The 21,599-nt window shown below is 35.5% G+C and overlaps 1 protein-coding gene across 1 annotated transcript in view; it reads right to left on the bottom strand.

Moving 5' to 3' along the window:
* Positions 1-218: 218 nt before the first annotated feature.
* SERINC1 (serine incorporator 1) overlaps positions 219-21,599 on the bottom strand; it is a 32,842-nt gene continuing 11,461 nt past the window's right edge. The window contains exons 2-10 of the mRNA XM_060114977.1: positions 16,289-16,450; positions 13,077-13,246; positions 7,774-7,853; positions 7,391-7,528; positions 5,519-5,688; positions 5,323-5,413; positions 3,408-3,552; positions 3,065-3,295; positions 219-1,501 (exon numbers count right to left, since the gene is read on the bottom strand). Coding sequence (XP_059970960.1) covers positions 1,366-1,501; positions 3,065-3,295; positions 3,408-3,552; positions 5,323-5,413; positions 5,519-5,688; positions 7,391-7,528; positions 7,774-7,853; positions 13,077-13,246; positions 16,289-16,450 — 1,323 coding nt within the window. The 3' untranslated portion in view covers positions 219-1,365. The remainder of the gene's footprint in view (positions 1,502-3,064; positions 3,296-3,407; positions 3,553-5,322; positions 5,414-5,518; positions 5,689-7,390; positions 7,529-7,773; positions 7,854-13,076; positions 13,247-16,288; positions 16,451-21,599) is intronic.

Genomic DNA, 21,599 nt, shown 5'->3' with positions numbered 1-21,599 from the left:
AGTTTACAGCAGTCCATCATTCTCCTGGCCTGTCTGTGTGTAGAAGGCATGCTGGACACCAGCAACTCACATCACATAAATTATCCACCACTCACAAGGTGTAAAATCTATTATGCATATATTTGAATAGTAATTATTTTTGAATGCCAGTTGTTTTGACAGACTTCGGATTTCCCAGCTTTGCCACTGATTAGCTGTGTTTAAGCCTATGCTTCAGTTTCTTCTTTTTTTTTTTTTTTTTTGCGGTACACGGGCTTCTCACTGCTGTGGCCTCTCCTGCTGCGGAGTACAGGCTCCGGACGCGCAGGCTCAGCGGCCATGGCTCACGGGCCCAGCTGCTCCGTGGCACGTGGGATCTTCCCAGACCGGGGCATGAACCCATGTCCCCTGCATCGGCAGGCGGACTCTCAACCACTGCGCCACCAGGGAAGCCCAGTTTCTTCATTTTTTAAATGAGAAAAACTAAATGAGACTTTGTCTACTGAAGCCTATTTTGCAGTTTCTTCCTGTTCTGTCAAAAGTTTATCAACTCTGATTTTCAAAACGAAATTTCCAAGTGATTTTCAACCTCCTTCTAACCTATGATTATCCTTTTCAAGACCTTTGTCTAAATCCTTCAGAGTTCCTAACCACTCCACTGAACCCACTGAACACATTTTAACACATCTGCATGTGTTTATAATGACCAAAACAAAGTTCACTATGTAAGTATGGAAGGCCATCCCTACCCAGGAATCATTACAAACCAACTTGGGTATTCAATTTAGTACCCACCACCAGCAATCTTTCTTTGAAAGCTCTGTGTCTCAGTCTCCACCATAAGCTACACTGTTGTCAATCAAACACTCCATACCTGTGTAAGTTCCTTCTCTTCATATCAAGGGAAAAATCGGAAAAGATTTTTTAGAAAACTGGCATTTAACTGAGTTGTTTATACAATTTTAGGATAGCCATGTTCTTTGTAGTATCCTGTAGGGCAAGACATCAAATATTTCAGAAGGCAGCCATAAATTTCTTTCCGTATTTTCCTAAAACAGCTTAAGTTCTAACACAATTTAAAAATCAAACTGTCAAGCAGTTTTTATTCTTTTCACAGGTACTGAGCAAAGGATAAACCTATCAATGTCCACTTCTCCTAACTTACCACCACCAACATACTCAAAACTCTGCTTCAATCTAAAACACCTATCAATGTGCTTGGCAAGACTATAATGAATAAAATGGCAAGCAGTAAAATCTAATTCATGCCAGAACACTGGAGAAGTTACATGGGAAGCACACATACGCAACTTTACCAAAGTTGGGAATACTGTTAATTTCAAATAAGTGATGATCGAAGTGAGACTTTCACGTCAGAAGTCCCGTTCAGTCAAAATCACGATTTGTAAGAACAAGTGGTGCCACCAGTGTCCAAACATACAGCACAATGCCAATCCAACTAGAAGAGATTTTCACCCAGACAGCTGTCCACTGACTTTTCATCTCACGAGAAGGCTCATACCTAAAATTTAAGGAAAACAAAAAGGGGAGAGAGGTTGGATTATCGGTCATCAAGCCATCAGGCTTCATTACTTCAGAAATATTCTTTGTATATAATTTGTGATAAGATATATAGTTGCTGGACTAATCTGTTGCCTTGCTTTTCCACACCACTTTGATAGCTAATGTGAAGGTAAAAAAAATCCTTTAAAGGAGTATACACAGGCCTCTGAAATAGCTCTTTTAGATAATACTCAGAGCATCTTCGTTTTTCTGGCTCACTAATTACGAGATAGAGAAATGGAGTGTGACCTCTAGATAAATAAGACATTATACAGTTTAGAATTGGTAAGTCTTTATGTCATAAAGAATATAATCTGTTCAGAGTGTATATGGGAACCCCCTCCACCTTCTCAGATTTAGGAAACTGGGAAGGAAATACATCCCAAAGTTAGCTTTTATGTTGATGAAACATACCAAAAATATTTTTCATCTAATCTTAACATTTACTATTAACCTGACAGCCAAAGCTGTGAATTACTGAGAACTATTTGGGTTCATATACCTTAAGAAGCTGCAGTGCAGGAATTTTTAAATATATGTATTTTTCAATAATAAATGCTGGGCCTCCCTGGTGGCGCAAGTGGTTGAGAGTCCGCCTGCCGATGCAGGGGATACGGGTTCGTGCCCCGGTCTGGGAGGATCCCATATGCCGCGGAGCGGCTGGGCCCGTGAGCCATGGCCGCTGAGCCTGCGCGTCCGGAGCCTGCGCGTCCGGAGCCTGTGCTCCGCAACGGGGGAGGCCACAACAGTGAGAGGCCCGCATACCGCAAAAAAAAAAAAAAAAAAAAAAAAAAAAAAAAAAAATAATAAATGCTGGTAGAGGCTGCTCTCAAAGAAATAAAGCAAAGAATAATCTTTTCTCTACATCTTTTGATGGCATTCAAAGCCCTCTTACAAACTGTTAAGGATATTATGCATTAAAAATTATTAAAAATAGAAGTGCCCTAACCATATAGTTCAACTTGAATCTTAAATCTTTCAGTAATCCTTTGCACAAAATTAGAATTTTTAAAAACAAAATATAAACCGCTATCTTCCAACTAACAGAAAAAGATTAGTTTTGAAGTGATAAAAAAACAAAAATTAGTTTTGAAGAATTCTAAGAATCCATCTATGTTAATGTAGTCGCTTCTCAATTCTGAAATCTTCAAAGATTTTAATGACAAAGTTTGAACAAAACAGAAGAAAGGTATCTTTTTATTGCACTACGTTGGGAACTGGTCAGTATTAAAAAGAAAAGCAAGCATTGTGTTTGATCAACTGTCAACATGTATTTCCCTAAGCAATGTGTTAGTTTCATGAAACTTTATTTCAGTCTCTTCAAGATTTGGAAATATTTCAATGATTGTTATTGCTGAAGCAAGGAAATAAAGCCTGCATTTCTGAAACTGATCTCACTATTCATTTAGTTGTAAATTTTGAAATATATTGGAGGATTAAAAAGTACTCCATACCACATTTAACAATGGAATCACAAAAAAGCCATGTTTCCACATGCAAAGTTTTCATAAAATGTAAGTACCTGTACCAGTTGGTAAGGGTCATCATGATATAAAGCGAAGCCAGGAAAAGCATAAAGTGAAAGAAGGAGTAACTGTAAGTGACACCATCCCTTTCATTATCTACAGCTCGGTGAACATCATCTCTATCCTCCAGTGATCCGTCACTTCTGGCTCCACCATCTTCTATTAATGTTGATTCATCACTTGTTAGAGTCAGTTTATTAACCTGACTATTGTTTGAAGTACGGATGCTGCATGGAAGACAGTTTAGAAAGAGAGAAGGAAAAAGGGGGGGAATTTAAAGATTCATATATGAATAATAGCTGGACTTTTTAAAAAATGAAAATCCATAATTTTTCTTACCTTGAATAAAACACACACAGTAAAAAGAGGATTAGTCCAATAATTCCTTGAGCATGCCACCACTGTACAGACTGCCCCTCCTTTGGGACAGTGCTTGTTGTATTATATCCAATTATGCTCAGTAGACTTGGGTTACACTCTGTTTCTGTAATGTAAAGTAAGGTCAAATTAAAATGTTAGTGTAAAAAATTTTTCAGAGCACAATGTAGTTCTTTTTAACTCTTATACTCTTGCAAATTCAAAACATTTTGTTAGAAAAAGGCACAAGCAACAAAAAATACTTTAAGACAACTTGTATTTATAGAGACCTTTTTATAAAAATTTTATAGTGTTAATTTTATAGACGTGCTTGGAAAACAATTTCATTTTCAACCTCATGCAGGAGCTGAGACATTAAGCTTTTTGTTGATCAGGAAACTGGTGAAATTCAGATGACCTCTCTAAAGCATAGTAAAGCTCAAGTAGAGTTAAGAATAAAATTCAGATATTCTAAACTAAAATGCACAGGCTTTTCTACTACAAACTGTGAGATAAACTTCATAAAATGACTATTGTTATTATCAATTTGCCAAACTACATTGTTATATAGTTTATACATAAATCAGTTACTAGAATTTTAACAAATAGTTTGTGGAAATGAGCAAACAATGCCTAATGACCTAATGCTTATTCAGCTTCTTGACTCCCGTAAATAAAGAATTTAAATGGGGTTGGTATCCACTTAAGTGTCCCACATATGTTTTCCTCCCACAGAGCCAGATACGTCAATTGCCACCTTATCAATGAAAAATGTTTTTTTATCTTTAAGCCATTCATATAAGGATAATCCCTAAAGCAAATTACTATTAGTTTTTTTCTAGACACTTACCTGGACAAATATAAGGAATCTTTCTCTAGTATACTAACAAAAAAAAAACAAAAACATTTTCTCCAACTAGTGGTAAAGCACCTATGAAATTTATAAACTCAATGAAATATGCAGAAAACATATTTTATAATTTTTCTTTATTCTGAGGAAGAGAGACCATTTTTTTCCTTTTCAAAAAATAGTACAGTTGACTCTTGAACAACAAGTGGATTAGGGGCACCAAGCCCCTCACACAGTCGAAAATCTGCATATAATTTTTTTTTTTTTTTTGGCGGTACACGGGCCTCTCACTGTTGTGGCCTCTCCCCTTGCGGAGCACAGGCTCCGGATGCGCAGGCTCAGCGGCCATGGCTCACAGGCCCAGCCGCTCCGCGGCATGTGGGATCACCCTGGACCGGGGCACGAACCCACATCCCCTGCATTGGCAGGTGGACTCTCAACCACTGTGCCACCAGGGAAGCCCAAAAATCTGCATATAATTTTATGGCTGGCCTCCATACCCAGCCATTCGTATCTGCAGATCGTGTAGTAATGCAGTACATATATTTGAAAAAAATCCATGGATAAGTGGACCTGTGCAGCTCAAAACTCTGTTGTTCAAGGGTCGACTAATTATTAATTTCTAATTTGTTTCACCGCAAATGACATATAAGGGCTTCTACTCCCACAGAATGCAATAAAACTGGCCTATAAAAAGATTACAAAGACCAATTATATTCACTTTTAAGGTAATCACAGACAAAAAATAGTAAGTGGAAAAAAACTATACTATTTACAGTAGAATCAACAAACATTTTAACAGCTTTTATTTCTTTCTACATATACTATCATATGCACTGTACAAATTAGGTATATTTCTTATAATTTTCATATTATTTCTTATAGTTTTGCTAGTGAAAAAATATAGCAATACATCAAAGATGAAAATAGTATTATTCCCATTCTCTTCATTTTTCTGTGAGCTTAATTTTATAAAATGACCATCTTTGAAAAAAGAAAAGCTGTAGGATTCATTAAAAAGAAACAAATCCAAGCAAACGAACATACCTGGTTCATTAGTCATAGCAGACCATGTCAAATACATTGTGTAGACTGTAATTACTGAAGACTGTAACAAACCAGATCTTGGTTGTGATTCCTACAAAAAAATAAGCAAAACAGAAAAATATTGTTATCATTCAAGATTTAGGAAAACTTAAAAAATAGAAGCTTCATAAACATTAATGAACTAATCCAAGCTTACTTGGATTTTGGGCAGTATAGACATTACAGAAGCACCAAGGCAGAGGAGCATGTTGACACTGATGAACGCTTTATTTTCTGCACAACTGGCTGGATGAGTATAGTAAACAAAAAATAGGACGATAGCAACTAAAGACAGCAGATAATTCAGAGCTGTAGCTGATAACAGAGCTGTGAAAGAAATACATTGGACAATTAGATTTTATCACTAATATTAGGAATTAGGCATATGGCTCATTTTACAAGCAATCTTATTTTATTCAAAAATATTACTTTAAGCAACTAACATTGTGCCAGCATTACACAGGCTATATAAGCAGGTAAAGATATTCTGAGCTTTATCACATTAAGAATTTTATAGTCTTTACATATAGCTCATATGATGATGTGTTTTTAAGGACAATAACATACTAATATGATCTTCATTTATAGTAATATTTACATAGTTTCCAAAATGCATTCAGATGTATTAGCCATTATTTTCAAAATACAGAAAAATAACTAGGAGGGGAATATTAAGGTTTTTAAAGAATGATAATCATTCAGTTGTAAACAAGGGCATTAAGAAAATCATTTTGTTAATGCTAAGCCTGCAAAACAATGCTTTTCCTTATCAACTAAAATCTTAAAAAAAAAATTATTCAAGAGTAAGTCATTATTATTTAATAAGACAACCTAAGTTTCTTCTATCACACACACACGTTTTAGTTTCTGTGCTAATGTATGCTTAATATACATGTATTTATGTCGATGTGCTTCACTGACAGGGGATCCATCAAACAAATATTTACTGAATACCTACAAAGGCCCAAGGGATATAGCAGGGAACAAAGCAGAAACTCTTACACTAGATTTAACATTAAAAAATGAGATATTCTATATAAGTAAATTTTTCAAATGACCAAAGCTCATTTCTTTGAATACCAAACTCTTTATTTTAACCACTGAGATCGAATACCACAAACTAGTTGTATGAGAGAATATATGAAGCTAGCAGACATGCTGGATTTAGCTTTCACTGTGATTTTTTTTAAAAAGTTCTTTTTTTTTTTTAGCTGAAACTCAGATCATTTCACATAAAAATCCAGATTTATGGCTTCTTTTGGAAAAATCAGAAAAGTTAAGCAACACTGGGTTCACATTTCCACAAGGCAACTATTAGATGGAACTGAGCAGTAGCTTTATGCATTTTAGATAAAGGCCTTTACACTCTCCAATTCATCACAGTCCCTTCTATTTGCAAAAAGATTGAAAATGCACTTAAACCTGGTTCTCCTCCCTCATTTTTGTTACCTGTTGTAAGCGTCTGAATTTTGATCCCTGTTTTAGAGTATAACCACAGGACTCAAGCTCATCATTATAAATAAACATTAAAACACTACTGTAAAAATTCCCTTAGGTGTTAGTTACACATAAGGGCATTCTTTGCACTTACGCAAAACGTTTCAGGGTTGCTTTTTTATTTTTCCTGCTTGCTGATGTTTAAGAATTGTACCACTGTTTGTTCATCTATTTCTAGCAGTCCTCGTCCCTTTAATATTTTACTTTTAACCTTCTGTAGGCTTCCCAGGAAATTAGGCTGTAAAATATACATGCATTCAGCAATAGGCTTTGGAACTTCTATTTTAGCCATTCATGGTCTTCTGGATTATTTCCTCGTTCTTGGGTATGTTCCTAGTTGACATGCCAAAAACTGTCTCTACAAGTAAAGTTGCTGATATAATGTGGTAAGATGCCACTCACAAACTTCAGCTAAAAATCTCCTCACAGAAAATTGTACCATAAAAATCGTGATTTTCCCATAGTCTACATATCTGTTCTCACTTTCAAACTTCAACTATCTTGAAGATGTTCTGTAAAACAAAAAGCTTACCTGCGTACCAACATCTTGAGTTCCCTTCTTCCATTTTTTCAACCCATGATTCATTCCACGAATGGGCAAAATCAATGAGTAAGACTAGCTGTATGAGAATGAAGCAAAAGGCACCTGCCATGCCTACGTAAAACCACACTGAAAGGAAAAAAGAAAGCAAAAAACCACAAATGAGTGACTGGTTCACTTTTCATTATTTCATTTTCACAATCAATACAGAAAAGGAAAAATAAAATTTTACATAAATGCCTTTATTTTGCCAACCGGGGCAGGGGGTGAGGGGGAGGAAAAAACAAAACAAATACAGTTCCAGGCAACAATTATTTCAATTTCCTTATAAAATATCAACATCACACAATTAAAGAAAAAAAAATATTTCTTACCAGTTGTAAAAGTTCCTTCTGGAATGAAGAAGGCCCCAATAATAATTGCAACTGCTGCAGCAAATTTAAAGAACCAGAATCTAAAACAAAAAGAATTTTTTATTAATAAATATTCATTCAACAAGTAGTTTCATATATGGAATCTTTGAAGAGCTATTCTTAAAAACAGCTACACTTTATGTGACTATTCTATTCTTTCTGAGGATATCCTGAAAATGAGACGTGAAGAATATCATGTAAACTATTTTAGGACAGTTTTAATTCATTATGATAAAATGAGAATATTAGTTTCATTTCACACATTTATTTTACATATACACCAACAGCTATTATAATTGGTGTATATGAAAGTGTAAATAAGGTACACTGTACAAATGAATAGTTTTGAAAACACACAATGCCTGGAAAACAGATTTCCACTAGCTAGCCAGATGAGTTGAAAGAACCAGAGAAGACATAAAAGCTTAAGAATTCTGCCACAGAAAAGCACAAGAAGTGAGAAGCAGGTGTTCAGAGTCAGAGAGAACCCTAGATATAAAAGGATCAATAACCTTATCTGAAGACAACTAGTAGAGATTTGAGGCATCTGCTACTTCAAATGTGAAAGCAGCAATGCAAACACTACAAGGAACACGAAGAATCAAGAAAACATTTTACCACCAAAAGATAACAATAATCCTGCAATAATTGAGCACAAAGGCACAAAATCTTGCAGTCTAGCAGATAAAGAATTCAAAACAGCTGTTTTGAGAAAACTCAATGAGCTATAAGAAAACACAAAGATAATTCAACAAAAGCCAGGAAAAAATATATGAATGAGAAAGTTAACAAAGAGACAGAAATCATAAAAAAGAACCAAACATACTCTGCAGCTGAAGAATTCAACAAAAGACATGAAAAATACAATAGAGATCTGCAGAAGGGCAGATCAAATGGAAGACAGAAAAAGCGGACAAGAATTTTGATATAACCCAATCAGGGTTGAACAGAGAAAAAAAAATGAAAAAGAGGGAAGAAAGCCTCAGTTATCTATGGAATTCAAATATTAGAATGATTGGGTTCCAGAAGGAGAAGAGAGGAAGAAGGGGGCAGAAAGTTTATTTAAAGAAATAATAGCTGAGGGGCTTCCCTGGTGGTGCAGTGGTTGAGAGTCTGCCTGCCGATGCAGGGGACACAGGCTCGTGCCCTGGTCCAGGAAGATCCCACATGCCACGGAGCAGCTAGGCCCGTGAGCCATGGCCGCTGAGCCTGCGCATCCGGAGCCTGTGCTCCGCAATGGGAGAGGCCACAACAGTGAGAGGCCCGCGTACCGCAAAAAAAAAAAAAAAAAAAAAAAGAAAGAAAGAATAGCTGAGAACTTCCTAAATCTGGACATCCAAGTTCACAAAGCTAATAGATCACACTATCAACTCAATGCAAACAAACCTTTTAAGCCATATTAATGAAAACTGTCAAAAATCAAAGAACAAGAGAATCCTAAAAGCAGCTAGATGAAAAAAGACTGTAATCTACAAAGTCATTTCCATCAGGCTCTCAGTGGATTTCTCAGTAGAAAACTCTATAGGCCAAGAGAGAGTAGAATGACTTTAAGTGACATACTCAAAGTGTTGAAAGGAAAAAAATGCCAGCCAAGATTACTCTGTCCAGCAAAGTTATCCTTCAGATACAAAGGAGAAATAAAGATTTTCCCAGTCAAAATCCAAGGAATTCACCACCACTAAACCTGTCTTGTAAAAAATGGTGAAAGGAATTCTTCAAGCTGAAACGAAAAGACACTAAATTAGTGACACGAAAACATACAAAGTATACAAGACACTGGTAAATGGAAATACACAGATTTAGAAAAGTCTAATTCTTTAATAGGATGGTGTGTTAACTACATAACTGTAGTATAAAGATTAAAAAGAGTATTAAAAAACAACAGCTAGGGCTTCCCTGGTGGCATAGTGGTTGAGAGTCCGCCTGCCGATGCAGGGGACACGGGTTCGTGCCCCGGTCCGGGAAGATCCCACATGCCACGGAGCGGCTGAGCCCGTGAGTCATGGCCGCTGAGCCTGCGCATCCGGAGCCTCTGCGCCGCAACGGGAGAGGCCACAACAGTGAGAGGCCCGCGTACCACAAAAAAAAAAAAAAAAAAAAAAGCTATTATAATTGGTTAATGGATATACAATATAAAAAGAGATAAATTGTGATATCAAAAAAATAAAAGAGGAGTAAATGGGTAGGGCTTTTGTATACAACTGAAGTTGCTATCAGCTTAAAATGGGCTGTTTTATCTATAAGATGTTTTATGTAAGCTTCATGGTAACCACAAAGCAAAAATCTAAAGTAGATTTACAGAAAATAGGGAAGCAGACCATACCACCAATTCACAAAGAAAATCACCAATTTACATAGGTGTTAACAAAGATAAAAGAAATTATGGAAATATGAAACAGCCAAACAGCAATGAATAAGATGACATTAGTAAGTCCTTCATATCAATAATTACGCTAAATGTAAATGTAATGAATTCACCAACCAAAAGGCACAGTGGCAGATGAATTTAAAAAAAACAACTGAAAAAGACACAAACAAATGGAAAGATAACTCGTGTTTGTGGATCTGAAGAATAGTTAAAATGTCCATACTACCCGAAGCCACCTATAGATTCAAAGTACTCCCTATAAAAGTTTCAATGCCACTTACAAATAGAAAAAACAATCCTGAAATTTGTATGTAACTACAAAATACCCCAAATAGACAAATTAGTCATGAGAAGGACAAAGCTGCAAATATCACACTTACTGATTTCAAACTATACTACAAAGCTACAGTAATTAAAACAGTAGTACCATAAAAGTAGACACATAGACCAATGGAATAGAATAGGGAGAGCTTAGTAATAAACCCTTCCATTTTGGATCAACGAATATTTGACAAGGGAGTCAAGAACACTCAATGGGGAAAGGACAGTCTCCTCAACCGTCTTGGGAAAACTGGGTAACCACAGAAAAATGAAAATGGACTCCTTTATTACACGACTCACAAAATTAACTCAAAATGAATTAAGGACTTAAATATTTAAGACCTGATACCATAAAAGATATCAATACTAGAAAGATGCTGATACTGGGAAGAAGAAAGTAAGGAAGAAACTCCACAACATTGGTCTTGGCAATGAGTTTTTGGATGAGACAGCAAAAGTACAAGCAACAGAAGTAAAATCAAACAAGTGGGACTACATCAAACTAACAAGCTTCTGCAAAGCAAAAGGAACAATCAACAAAATGAAAAGACAACCTACAGAATAGGAGAAAATATTTGCAAACCATGTATCAAAAAATGGTTAATATCAAATAAAGAACTCATAAAACTCATTAAAAAAACAAATAATCCAATTAAAAAATGGACAGAGGAACTGAATATCTTTTCAAAGAAGGCATACAAATGGCCAACAGGCATATGAAAAGGTGCTCAACATCACTAATCATCAGAAAAATGTAAATCAAAATCATTATGAGATATCATCACCTCAGACCTATTAGAATGGCTATCGTGATGACAAGAAATAACAAGTGTTGGTGAGAATGTGGTGAAATGGGAACCCTTATGCACTGTTAGTGGGAATGTATGCTAGTTTAGCCACTATGGAAAACAGTATGAAGTTTCCTCAAAAAATATAAAAATGGAACTACCATACAATCCAGCAATCCCACTTCTACATATATATCCAAAGAAAGTGAAAATAGGGTACTGAAACAATATCTGCACATCCTTGTTTATTGGAGAATTATTCATAATTGGCAAGATATAAAAACAACCTTAAGTATTCGTCAATAGATAAATAAAGAAACTGTAGTATATATACACAATGGAATATTATTCAGCCACCAGAAAGAAAGAAATCCTGTCATTTGCAACAACATGGATGGACCTTGAGGGCATTATGCTAAGTGAGATAAGCCAGACAAAGAAAAACAAACATTTATGATATTACCAATATGTGGAATCTGAAAAAGAAAAATGTACTTTAAAGCTTCTAAGAGACTAGATCTTAACTGTTCTCGTCACAACTAAGAAATAATAATTACGTGATGTGATAGAGGTGTTAGCTAATACTATGATGGTAATCATATTGTAATATATTAAAGTATGAAATTAACACTTTGTACACTTTAAACCTGACACAATGTTATATGTCAATTATATCTCAATTTTAAAAAAACATTAACAGTGACATGAGTGCTTAGTGCATGTTTTGAGAAGAATGTTATCTCATGAAATGACTGTGATAGCCACCCTGTAATGCATTTTGAGAAGTGTTTAAAAATACATTTAGTAAAGATGTTTTAAGAGTGCAAAAAAAAATTAAATTAAAACAACCAATGACTAAGGGAACAAAATAAACAAAATAAAATCAGCCTGGCACAGCACATCTTTTTTCATTAATATTTATATTTCACTTGTTCATTTTTCCTGTCTTTGGTAGCATGTTAATAGATAAGCAATAGCAGATATTCCAAAAATTTTTTTTAATTTATGGGGGGGGGGAAACAGTGATTAAAATTCAAAACACTCAAAATTGAGTGTGAGAAGTAGTGCTCTATATTAAGGGAGACTGATAAAAGGGACCCTGAAGTTTCTAGGTTGTTCAGTATAACCATTTAGAAAATCAATCAATCACCTTGTTTCAAAGGAATGAAGTTTTTCATTTTGGCTGCACTGTACGTCTTAGGAACTGAGTTCAGTTTTATGTAGTGAGATTGGCCTACAAAAAGCTAAGAGAAGAAGGAGGAATAAGCTCCTCATTATTAGTCACAGATATGATAAATCTTCCTTTTTAGGATGAAAATACAGTGGACCCTTGAACAGTGCTGGAGTTAGGGATGCCAACTCTCTGCATGGTTGAAAATCCATGTATAACTACAGTCGGCCCTCTGTATCTGAGGTTCCTCATCTGTGAATTCAATCAACTAGAGATCAACATGGATTGTGTAGTACACTGTAGTATTTACTGTTGAAAAAAATCTGCATAAAAGTGGACCTGCACAGTTCAAACCTGCGTTGTTCACAAGGGTCAACTTTATAAACATTATGCAGAGACTATAGCAAAAAATGACCCAAGGCTACTATTTAATATTTATATTTCCAAATTCCAACACATTCTCTAGTAGAGACAAGAGGATTTTCTTACCTTGTCATTCATGAATAAAATAATTCTGCAGATTGTTCAAGTTTATTTTAAACTTTCTTTAGACAGACTCAAAATTACTGAGAAGAGACTATCCAGACTTTATATTGAAGTTTATTAAAAACCTTACCCATTGTGTACTGCAGCTCTAGGATCACTGCTGCTCTTCACTTTGATCATTAATAGAGATAGGAGAAGGTAGAACATAGCCAAGCCAAAGCACAAACGGTATACAGCTTTATAGCCAACCAGAATATTACAAGGGACCACTCCTTTCTCATTCTCACAAAATCCAGGAATCTGAAAACAAAACAAGAATTTGTGATCTAGAATTTTTTTCAAGAAAAAATGAAAATTCTGTGTAATCAAATAGTTTAAGGTTTAGAAAATTGAAGTTCACTTTACAGTTTATGCTGAAATGTAATCAAGCTAAGTCTACACATTTTCATAAGACAGAAGTGTAACTCTTTTTTTACTTTATGAGAGCACCGGATAAGCTACAAATGTCAATCCTAAAGTGGATGCTTATTTTAACTTGCAGACTTATTCTAAGTTTCCTTAAAAACTTGCATTCCACCGGGATCACATGTATAAGAGAAAAATACAATCAACAAAAGTGTAAAGAATCACAGAGTAACTAAATCAGTTTCTAAATACTAAAGAGAACAATGAAGGCATTTTGAGTTTTGGTCCCACAAGGGTTATTTCTGATAATGGATGGATTTGGATTAACAGCAAAATGGCTGGCTGTATTTTTATTTTTTAACTTAAAACCTTAAAAAAGACTGATGACCATTTCAGAAAATCACACTGGAGTCAGAGTATAAGAAAGTATTTTAAAAATATTTTTAAGTGAAATAAATGGGAGTAGATACACTATTCACATATATCAGAGTGAATTACTGCCTCTAAAAACGTTAAAGCAAGCCAATATGCCAAAATACAACTGTTAACGTGTGCCTTTAAAATCAAGAACCTAAAATTATATTTAAGTTGATGCAGATGCTACTTCCTTTTTGCTAGCTCCTATACAGTCTATAAGCTCTTTCTTGGTCTCACTTGAACCCTACTTTCCCAACTTAGTTTAACAATTATGGCAATATGTACTTACCCATACTCACTTGCAACATGTACTCACTAGCACCCTTAATTATCCCATGCCCTTAAATGAGAGCAGCACACCACCTGGCTAATTCCCATCATTAAATTTTAATTCAATCACCTATATTAGGTTAAGTTGCTACAGTAACAACCTCCAAATATAGGTGGCTTAAACAGCAAAGATGTATTTCTTGCTCACGTACATGTATATGGTTGGTTCTACATAGTCAACTAAAAGAATCTAGGCTGCCAGAGAAACCACCAACTCAAATGATATACAGGTTGTGACAGAAAAGAAAGGAGAATCTGCATTAGCAAGTAGAGGGTGATGTTTATCACTTCTACTCATAACTCACTGACTAGTACTAGAGACATGACCCTACATATCACAAGCACTCTAGGAAATGCAATTCTCTGATGACCTTCAGAAAGCAGAGAAGCAGAAACATTGGGGGTTACAAACTAACATCTATCAACTAAACTGTTCATAACAACAGTCAACTGGATCCATGACAAAAAACATATGAACGTCTTCTGCTTATACGAAGGACTTGAATAACATTAACTGAGCATCTACATATGCCATGTACAATGTTACTTTCAAACTGTAATAAGCTCATTTCCCAAAGTTACACTATTTTTCCTTACCCCAAAGTCAACCCTAAGCAGACTACTGCTTTAAAATGGAGGTTATCTGACATAAACACTCTCTCAACCTCAAATTTTCTATTGTCATTCATTTTTCCTTGGAGGAAAAGTAACTTCTATATGCCTTCTCTTGATCACACTCTCTCTCATGGGTTAGATCCCTTATGACTATTCTCAAAATACAAATAATTAAATCTCCCCAGCCTAAAAACTTCTTTAATTCAGCCTCCAAGACTTACTATCTGCATTACAAAACTCCTTTAAATCAGCAGTCTATTCTCATTGGATACATTTCCTCATAGCCATCTAACTCTCCCTCCCAATCCTTCTAGGCCAGCACTCTATAAATGCTTTTTCAAGACGCTAGACATATACTGGCTGTCAAATCCCAAGGCTACTTCTTTTTTTTTTTTTTTTGCAGTACGCGGGCCTCTCACTATTGTGGCCTCTCCCGTTGCGGAGCACAGGCTCCGGACATGCAGGCTTAGCGGCCATGGCCCATGGGCCCAGCCGCTCCACCGCACGTGGGATCCTCCCGGACCGGGGCACGAACCGGCATCCCCTGCATCGGCAGGCAGACTCTCAACCACTGCGCCACCAGGGAAGCCCCCAAGGCTACTTCTTAATCCTCACACTCCTTTACCTTTTTTACACAGACATTATGCTGTCATTCTTAAGACTGTTCCTAAGGCCTACTAAACAGGTTCTTGGTTCTCTTTTTTCACTGTTCCTTCAGAGGTTCCCTTTTCTCCACCAACTCCCTTAAGAGCTTTTGTCAAAGCTCTAGCTCTCCTCACTCCAAATGGTCTTCTTCAGCATATGCTGCCATAGTTTGAATTTCATCTCTATCTCTGATTTCTTTTATGAGTTACACACGCAAATTTTTTACTTCCTGCTGGACACACACACACACAATGTAGTGCTAACATTATATACTAGATATTTTCCCCATCTCTTTGAACAACCTGACTCCCTGGGGGAAAAAAAAAGTTTAATAAAACACCTTTTCTTTCTCTTTTTCCTTGAGTTAACAGCAACAGTTTCCTCTCAGTTATCTAGGATCAGAACCTGGTTATTATTTATTATTCTATCACTGCCAATATTTAAATCCAGATTCAGTCAATTCTACATTCAGAGAATTATTTCAGGCCCTCTATGCCCTTCTTGATTACACCATTCCAACAGCCACCATACTTAACTGCTGCCTTCTATCCTAATTATCAGATAAATCTTCCTAAGGCATACATACTTAGCTCAAAAAGCTTTTATCCTCATTCTGCTTCCTATTTTTCAATTTCTGCACACAAAAATTTACTGATTCTTAGAATGTCTCTTTTTCCATGAGACCCACAGTGATTCTGACATTTCCCTGGTTAGAATTACTGATTTCCTCATATTAACACAACACATTTTCTGCCCTACCATCAGAGAATTTTAATAAACTGCCTTTCCTAAATGATCATGAACTACTAAAACTGGGATTAAGTATTCTTCCTTTTTACAGTATTCTGTTTCCAATACACAAGAAGCAGTTTTATGCATATACATACTAAAGGTTCAGTTAATCATTAAAAAAAAAAAAAGAAAACTAACCTTATTTAGTTGTTCTTCCATTCCAGGTATCAACATTACACAAGCTACACACACTCCAACAAGCAAAAAAAGTGCATAGATCAACCGAGTTACAGTGGAGTTGTTTCCACTAGGACAGCATCGGCACAGCAAACATGGGGCACTGCCACACAGACATGGAATCTGGAAAAAGAACTTTAAAAATCAGTATAGTTTCAAATGATACAGTGAAAATTTACATTCTACCTACTCAAAAAAGAAAGGATTGAAGTTAAAGTAATTACCAAGAGATTTGGTTCACATATATTATCTATAAACTATAAAATTTAGTAACTTCCAGGTAAAACTGAAGCAAAGTAAAACCAAAAAGTGCTTGCCCTTTATATCAAGCAAAATGAGTAAACTTAGTTAAAATAACAAAAGGGGGGAAAAAACAGCAGCAGCAACCAAAGTTTAGCTGAGAAAAGGAATGGAATATTCATACTTACAAGCTGATCTCCAACTCCTGCCTTTTAACCCTAAAAATCATGCTGGTGAATTCACAAAAGTCTGATATTTCTCAGATCCACCAGAAGAAGAAAAGAAGTGAATTGATATCCTTATCTTTTCCCTCTTCTGACTTGGTGGTAGTTTAACAGTAAAATTTTCTATTAGAATCAGGCAAAACAGGATAGGTGAACAAGTGGGGCTAGCTAGCGTTGTCTAACAGAACCCCACACTAAACTAGTAGTATATCCTAGGGGAACAGAATATTTCCCTCAGCAGGAGAGGTGAATACTAGTAACGGAATTTAACAATATCTCAGAAAGGCAAAATCAAAGTATCCTTAAAAGAACTGAACATAATCTAGGCTGAGCTCCACCATACGATCAGATACCATAGGAAGGGAGAATTGTAGAAGCCAGACACACTACAGTAACCAATATAAGGTAGGATAAGAACCACTTATACTAAACTTCAGTAAGATAAAAGTAAATGTCGTGGAAACAATGCAAACACACTTTAGCAAAACATAAAAATAAGCAAACATGCCCCCTCAGACAAAAAAAAAGGCATCTGAAAAATCCAATCTGAAATAAAACATAACTCAGTAAGAAGGGGAAATTCCCTAAAATTGGTACACCTGAAGCAAAAAGGAGAGCTCAAAATGAAAATAGAACAAGTTGAAAAGGAGGATTGCAAGGCTGAGAAGAAATGAGAAGGGGAAAAACATGCTTAAAAAAACAGTAATTAACTATCATGGAACAAAACAAAAACAGCTGAAAATAAAATCTGATCGATAAATAAAGTTTGGGATGAGTACCATAAACTCAAGCCAAGATAGAGTAACAGTGACCAGACTTACCCTACTGCCTTAATCCAAGGGAAAAAATTAATGAAACAATGGTTTTTCAGACAATTAACAATAGGCAATGTAGGACACTAGTTTCTGAGAGAGATGAAACAGTGTGAGGTCTATGATTGGCCCAATCTTTCTGCCTGGGAAAGAGTTTCCAGTGCAGGGAGGAGAATCAAGACAGAGGACAGCAGTCTACTGAATTGAGGAGACAGAGTTGGCACGGAGTTGAGAGTTCAGGGAAGTGAAGGCAGCTAAAGTTCATAGGGCAGAAACAAGAAGAGAAGAAAGCTACACCAAGAGTGAGCTCCAGAGATCTGCAGAAGCTTCAACTTGTGTCTTCAGCAGAGCACTGATCAGTACATGCATTTGATTAAATTCCTCTGTGGGGTGGGGGTGGGGGAGTGGGGAGGGTGGTATTACCAGCCAGAGTGGAAGAACTTTATAATCCATAAGGCCTTGAGCAGAGTTATAGGCTATTATTATTACACAGTATTGGGCGGGGGGGGGGGGGGGGGAATAAGCCATAAGGCTAAAGCTACTCCAGTCTCACTTAACAAAGCCTAAAAGCAAACACTGAAAAGATCAAATTCTCTTCAAATAACTCACCTATGTCTAAGAATAGGACCCAAGAATGTTTTTTAAAAATACAACACATCCAGCACCCATCAAGGTAAAATTTACAATATCTAACAGCTAATAAAAAAAATTGGTAGGCATGCCAGTATGGAAAGAACAACCTACAATGAGGAGAAAAGTCAATAAATCAAAACCAACCTGAAATTACACAGATGACTTAATTCAGTTATAAATAATGGCACTCTAATGTTATTGTAATTATACTTCATTTGCTCAAGTAGAGCATGTCAAAGAAAGATATGGAAGATAATTTAAAAGATCCATATCAAACTTATGGAGGTGAAAAATAAGATCTCTGAACCAAAAAGTACTTGATAAGACACTGCAGAAAAGACTAATGAACTTGAAGACACAGCAAAAGAAATGACCCAAAATTAAAGAGATAAAAAAACTAAAAAAAAATAATAATAATAACAGAGGGTTAGTGTTGTGACACAATTTCAAACAGTCTAATATATGTGAAATTGGGGCTCCTGAAGGAGAGAGGAGACAGGAAAGTCCTTTTGAGATAATTGCCAAAATGTTCCTAATTTAATGAAAACTATAAACTCACAGATCCAAGAAACTCAAGAAAGCCCTAGTGATACAAATATAATGAAAACTATACACCAAGTCACATCATAAACTGATGAAAAACAATGATAAACAGAAAAATCTTAAAAGCAAGCAAAATAATAAAGGCACATTATATAAAGAAGAACAAAGAAAGGTATTGACTTCTAGTAAGAAATACTGCAAGCCAAACGTCATTACTGAATGAAAAAAAAAACTGTAAGCACAGAAGTTTATACTCAGCAAAAATATCTTTCAAAAATTAAGGCAAAGTGAAGACATTTTTAGGCACAGAAAAAAGAATCCAAAACTAACAAATCTAAACTATCTTTCAAGAAGGAAAGTTACACCAGCAGAAATGTGGATCTACACAAAAGAAATGAACAAAGGAAGTAGTGTGTATTTTTTCTTACATCAAAAAGGTTATGTATTCTGGTGGTTATAACAAAGATGGAAATAAAATGTGTGACAATTACAAATAGGCTCGAAGGACTTCCCTGGTGGCACAGTGGTTAAGAATCTGCCTGCCAATGCAGGGGACACAGGTTCAAGCCCTGGTCCGGGAAGATCCCACATGCAGCGGAGCAACTAAGCCCACGAGCCACAACTACTGAGCCTGCGCTCTAGAGCCCGTGCTCTGCAACAAGAGAAGCCATGGCAGTGAGAAGCCCATGCACCACAACAAAGAGTAGCCCCACTCGCTGCAACTAGAGAAAGCCCGTCCAGCAATGAAGGCCCAATGCAGCCAAAAAATAAATAATAAAAAAATTAATTAAAAAAAATAGGCTGGAAGAGGAGACATTCAACTATACTACTGCACACTTAAATTAGAAATAAAGTGGATATCACACAAAGGTAGATTATAGTTAAAGATAAATACTAAAAACCCTAAAGTGACTTCTAAAAAAGCAAAACAAAGAAATACAGCTAGTAAGCTAAAAGATATAAAACAGAATACTAAGAAATGGCTAATTAATCCAAAATAAGGCAAAAACTAAGGAAACGGGACAATGAACAGGCAGGATAAACAGAATACAAATAGAAAGGTGGTTGATTTAAGCCTAAACATAATCTATAATCACATAAATGGACTAAACACTCCCAATTAAAAGGCAGATTGTCAGATAAAAGAGCAAGATCCAACTTTTCTACAAGAAACCCACTTAAACACAGACACACACAATTGGTTAAAACGTATAAAGAAAAAAGTATACATATATATATATATATATATATATATATATATATACAAAAATAATACATACACACATACCACGCTACAGCAGTATCAGACAAAGTAGACTTCAGAGTAAAGAATTTTACCAGGGATAAAGAGGGCCATTTCATAATAAAAGGGGACATATCGATACATGGAAATATGGGATATTCATGGAGGAAACATACAACATACAATCCTAAATATTTCTGCATCTGAAAGAGAACTTCAAAATGCATCAAGGAAAGAATTAATAAAACTAAAAGGAGTAACAAACAAATCCACATTTATGTTCTTTCATTAACTGAAATAGAAGCAAAAAAAACCCAATAAATATATAGAAAACTTGAACGACATTATTAATCAACTGTGTCTGACATTTAGGAAATACTCCATCTAATGAAAGCACAGTAAAAACTGTTTTCAAAAGCACAGAGAACACTTAACCAAAACAGACTATATTCTGGGCCATAGAACAAATGTCAAATCTCAATAAATATAAAATTATTCAAATCATACATGGATTCTTGGTCCACAATGGAATTAAATACTGATCAATAACAGAAAGATATCTCTAGAAACCAAAGAGCATAGTCTAATTAACCCACAGGCAGAAGACATCAAAGAATAAATTAAAGAGAATGAAAATAATAACATATCACATTTTTGGAATGCACCTAAAGCAGTGTTTAAAAAGAAACCTATAGCATTAAATGGCTATATTAAATAAGAATATATCAAATCACTGATCAGAGCTTCCACCTTAAGTTATTAAATGAGCAAACTGTAGCCCAAATAGGCAGAATGAAGATAAATCAATGAGGTAAAAAACAGGAAACAAGGAAATCCGTGAAGCTAGTTTTAGAAGAACATTACAATTTAGAAACCTATATAGTCAGACTGATCAGGATAAAAAACAGCAAGAGAGTGAACACACAAATCATCAGTGTAGGAAATGAGAAGACATTATTACAGATCTTACAAGCATCAAATGATTATGAGAGAAAACTATGAGCAATTTTATTCAATAATTCAACAGCTTAGATAAAATGGACATGCTCCATAAAAAATCCAAACTACCAGAAATCATTCAATGAGAAATATATAGGATGAATAACCCTGTATTTATTCAAGACACTGAATTTGTAGTTACAAACCTTCACAAGCATAGATGGCTTCACTAGTGAATTCCATTAAACATGTAAAGAATAAATCAAGCCACTCTACCCAAATTCTTCCAGAAAACTGAAGAGGCAAAAAAGTGATACTAAATCCAAAGATATCATAAGGAAACAACAGACCAATATCTTTTATGAACATTAAAAAAGTCCCTATTATCTTGTCAAGTCAACAATATAAAAAGTATACAAAGATTTCCAGTTTCCATTTCCACAGGTAAGGAGCTTAGAAACCCCACTCCATCCTAACAACAAGTAAAAAGCCAAGCAGACTAAAAAAATCAACAATTCTTCTAGGATCCATAAGCTAGGTGAGGACACAGGGTAAGTCACTGCCCCCAAGACCGAAGAGACAGACAGGTGAATATAGGGAGTCGTGGCTTACTACAGCCCACAAGTGGAAACTGACTT

Source organism: Mesoplodon densirostris, chromosome 12 (genome assembly GCF_025265405.1).
Source record: "Mesoplodon densirostris isolate mMesDen1 chromosome 12, mMesDen1 primary haplotype, whole genome shotgun sequence".
Classification (NCBI taxonomy): domain Eukaryota; kingdom Metazoa; phylum Chordata; class Mammalia; order Artiodactyla; family Ziphiidae; genus Mesoplodon; species Mesoplodon densirostris.
This window is presented reverse-complemented; position numbering and strand designations above follow the sequence as displayed.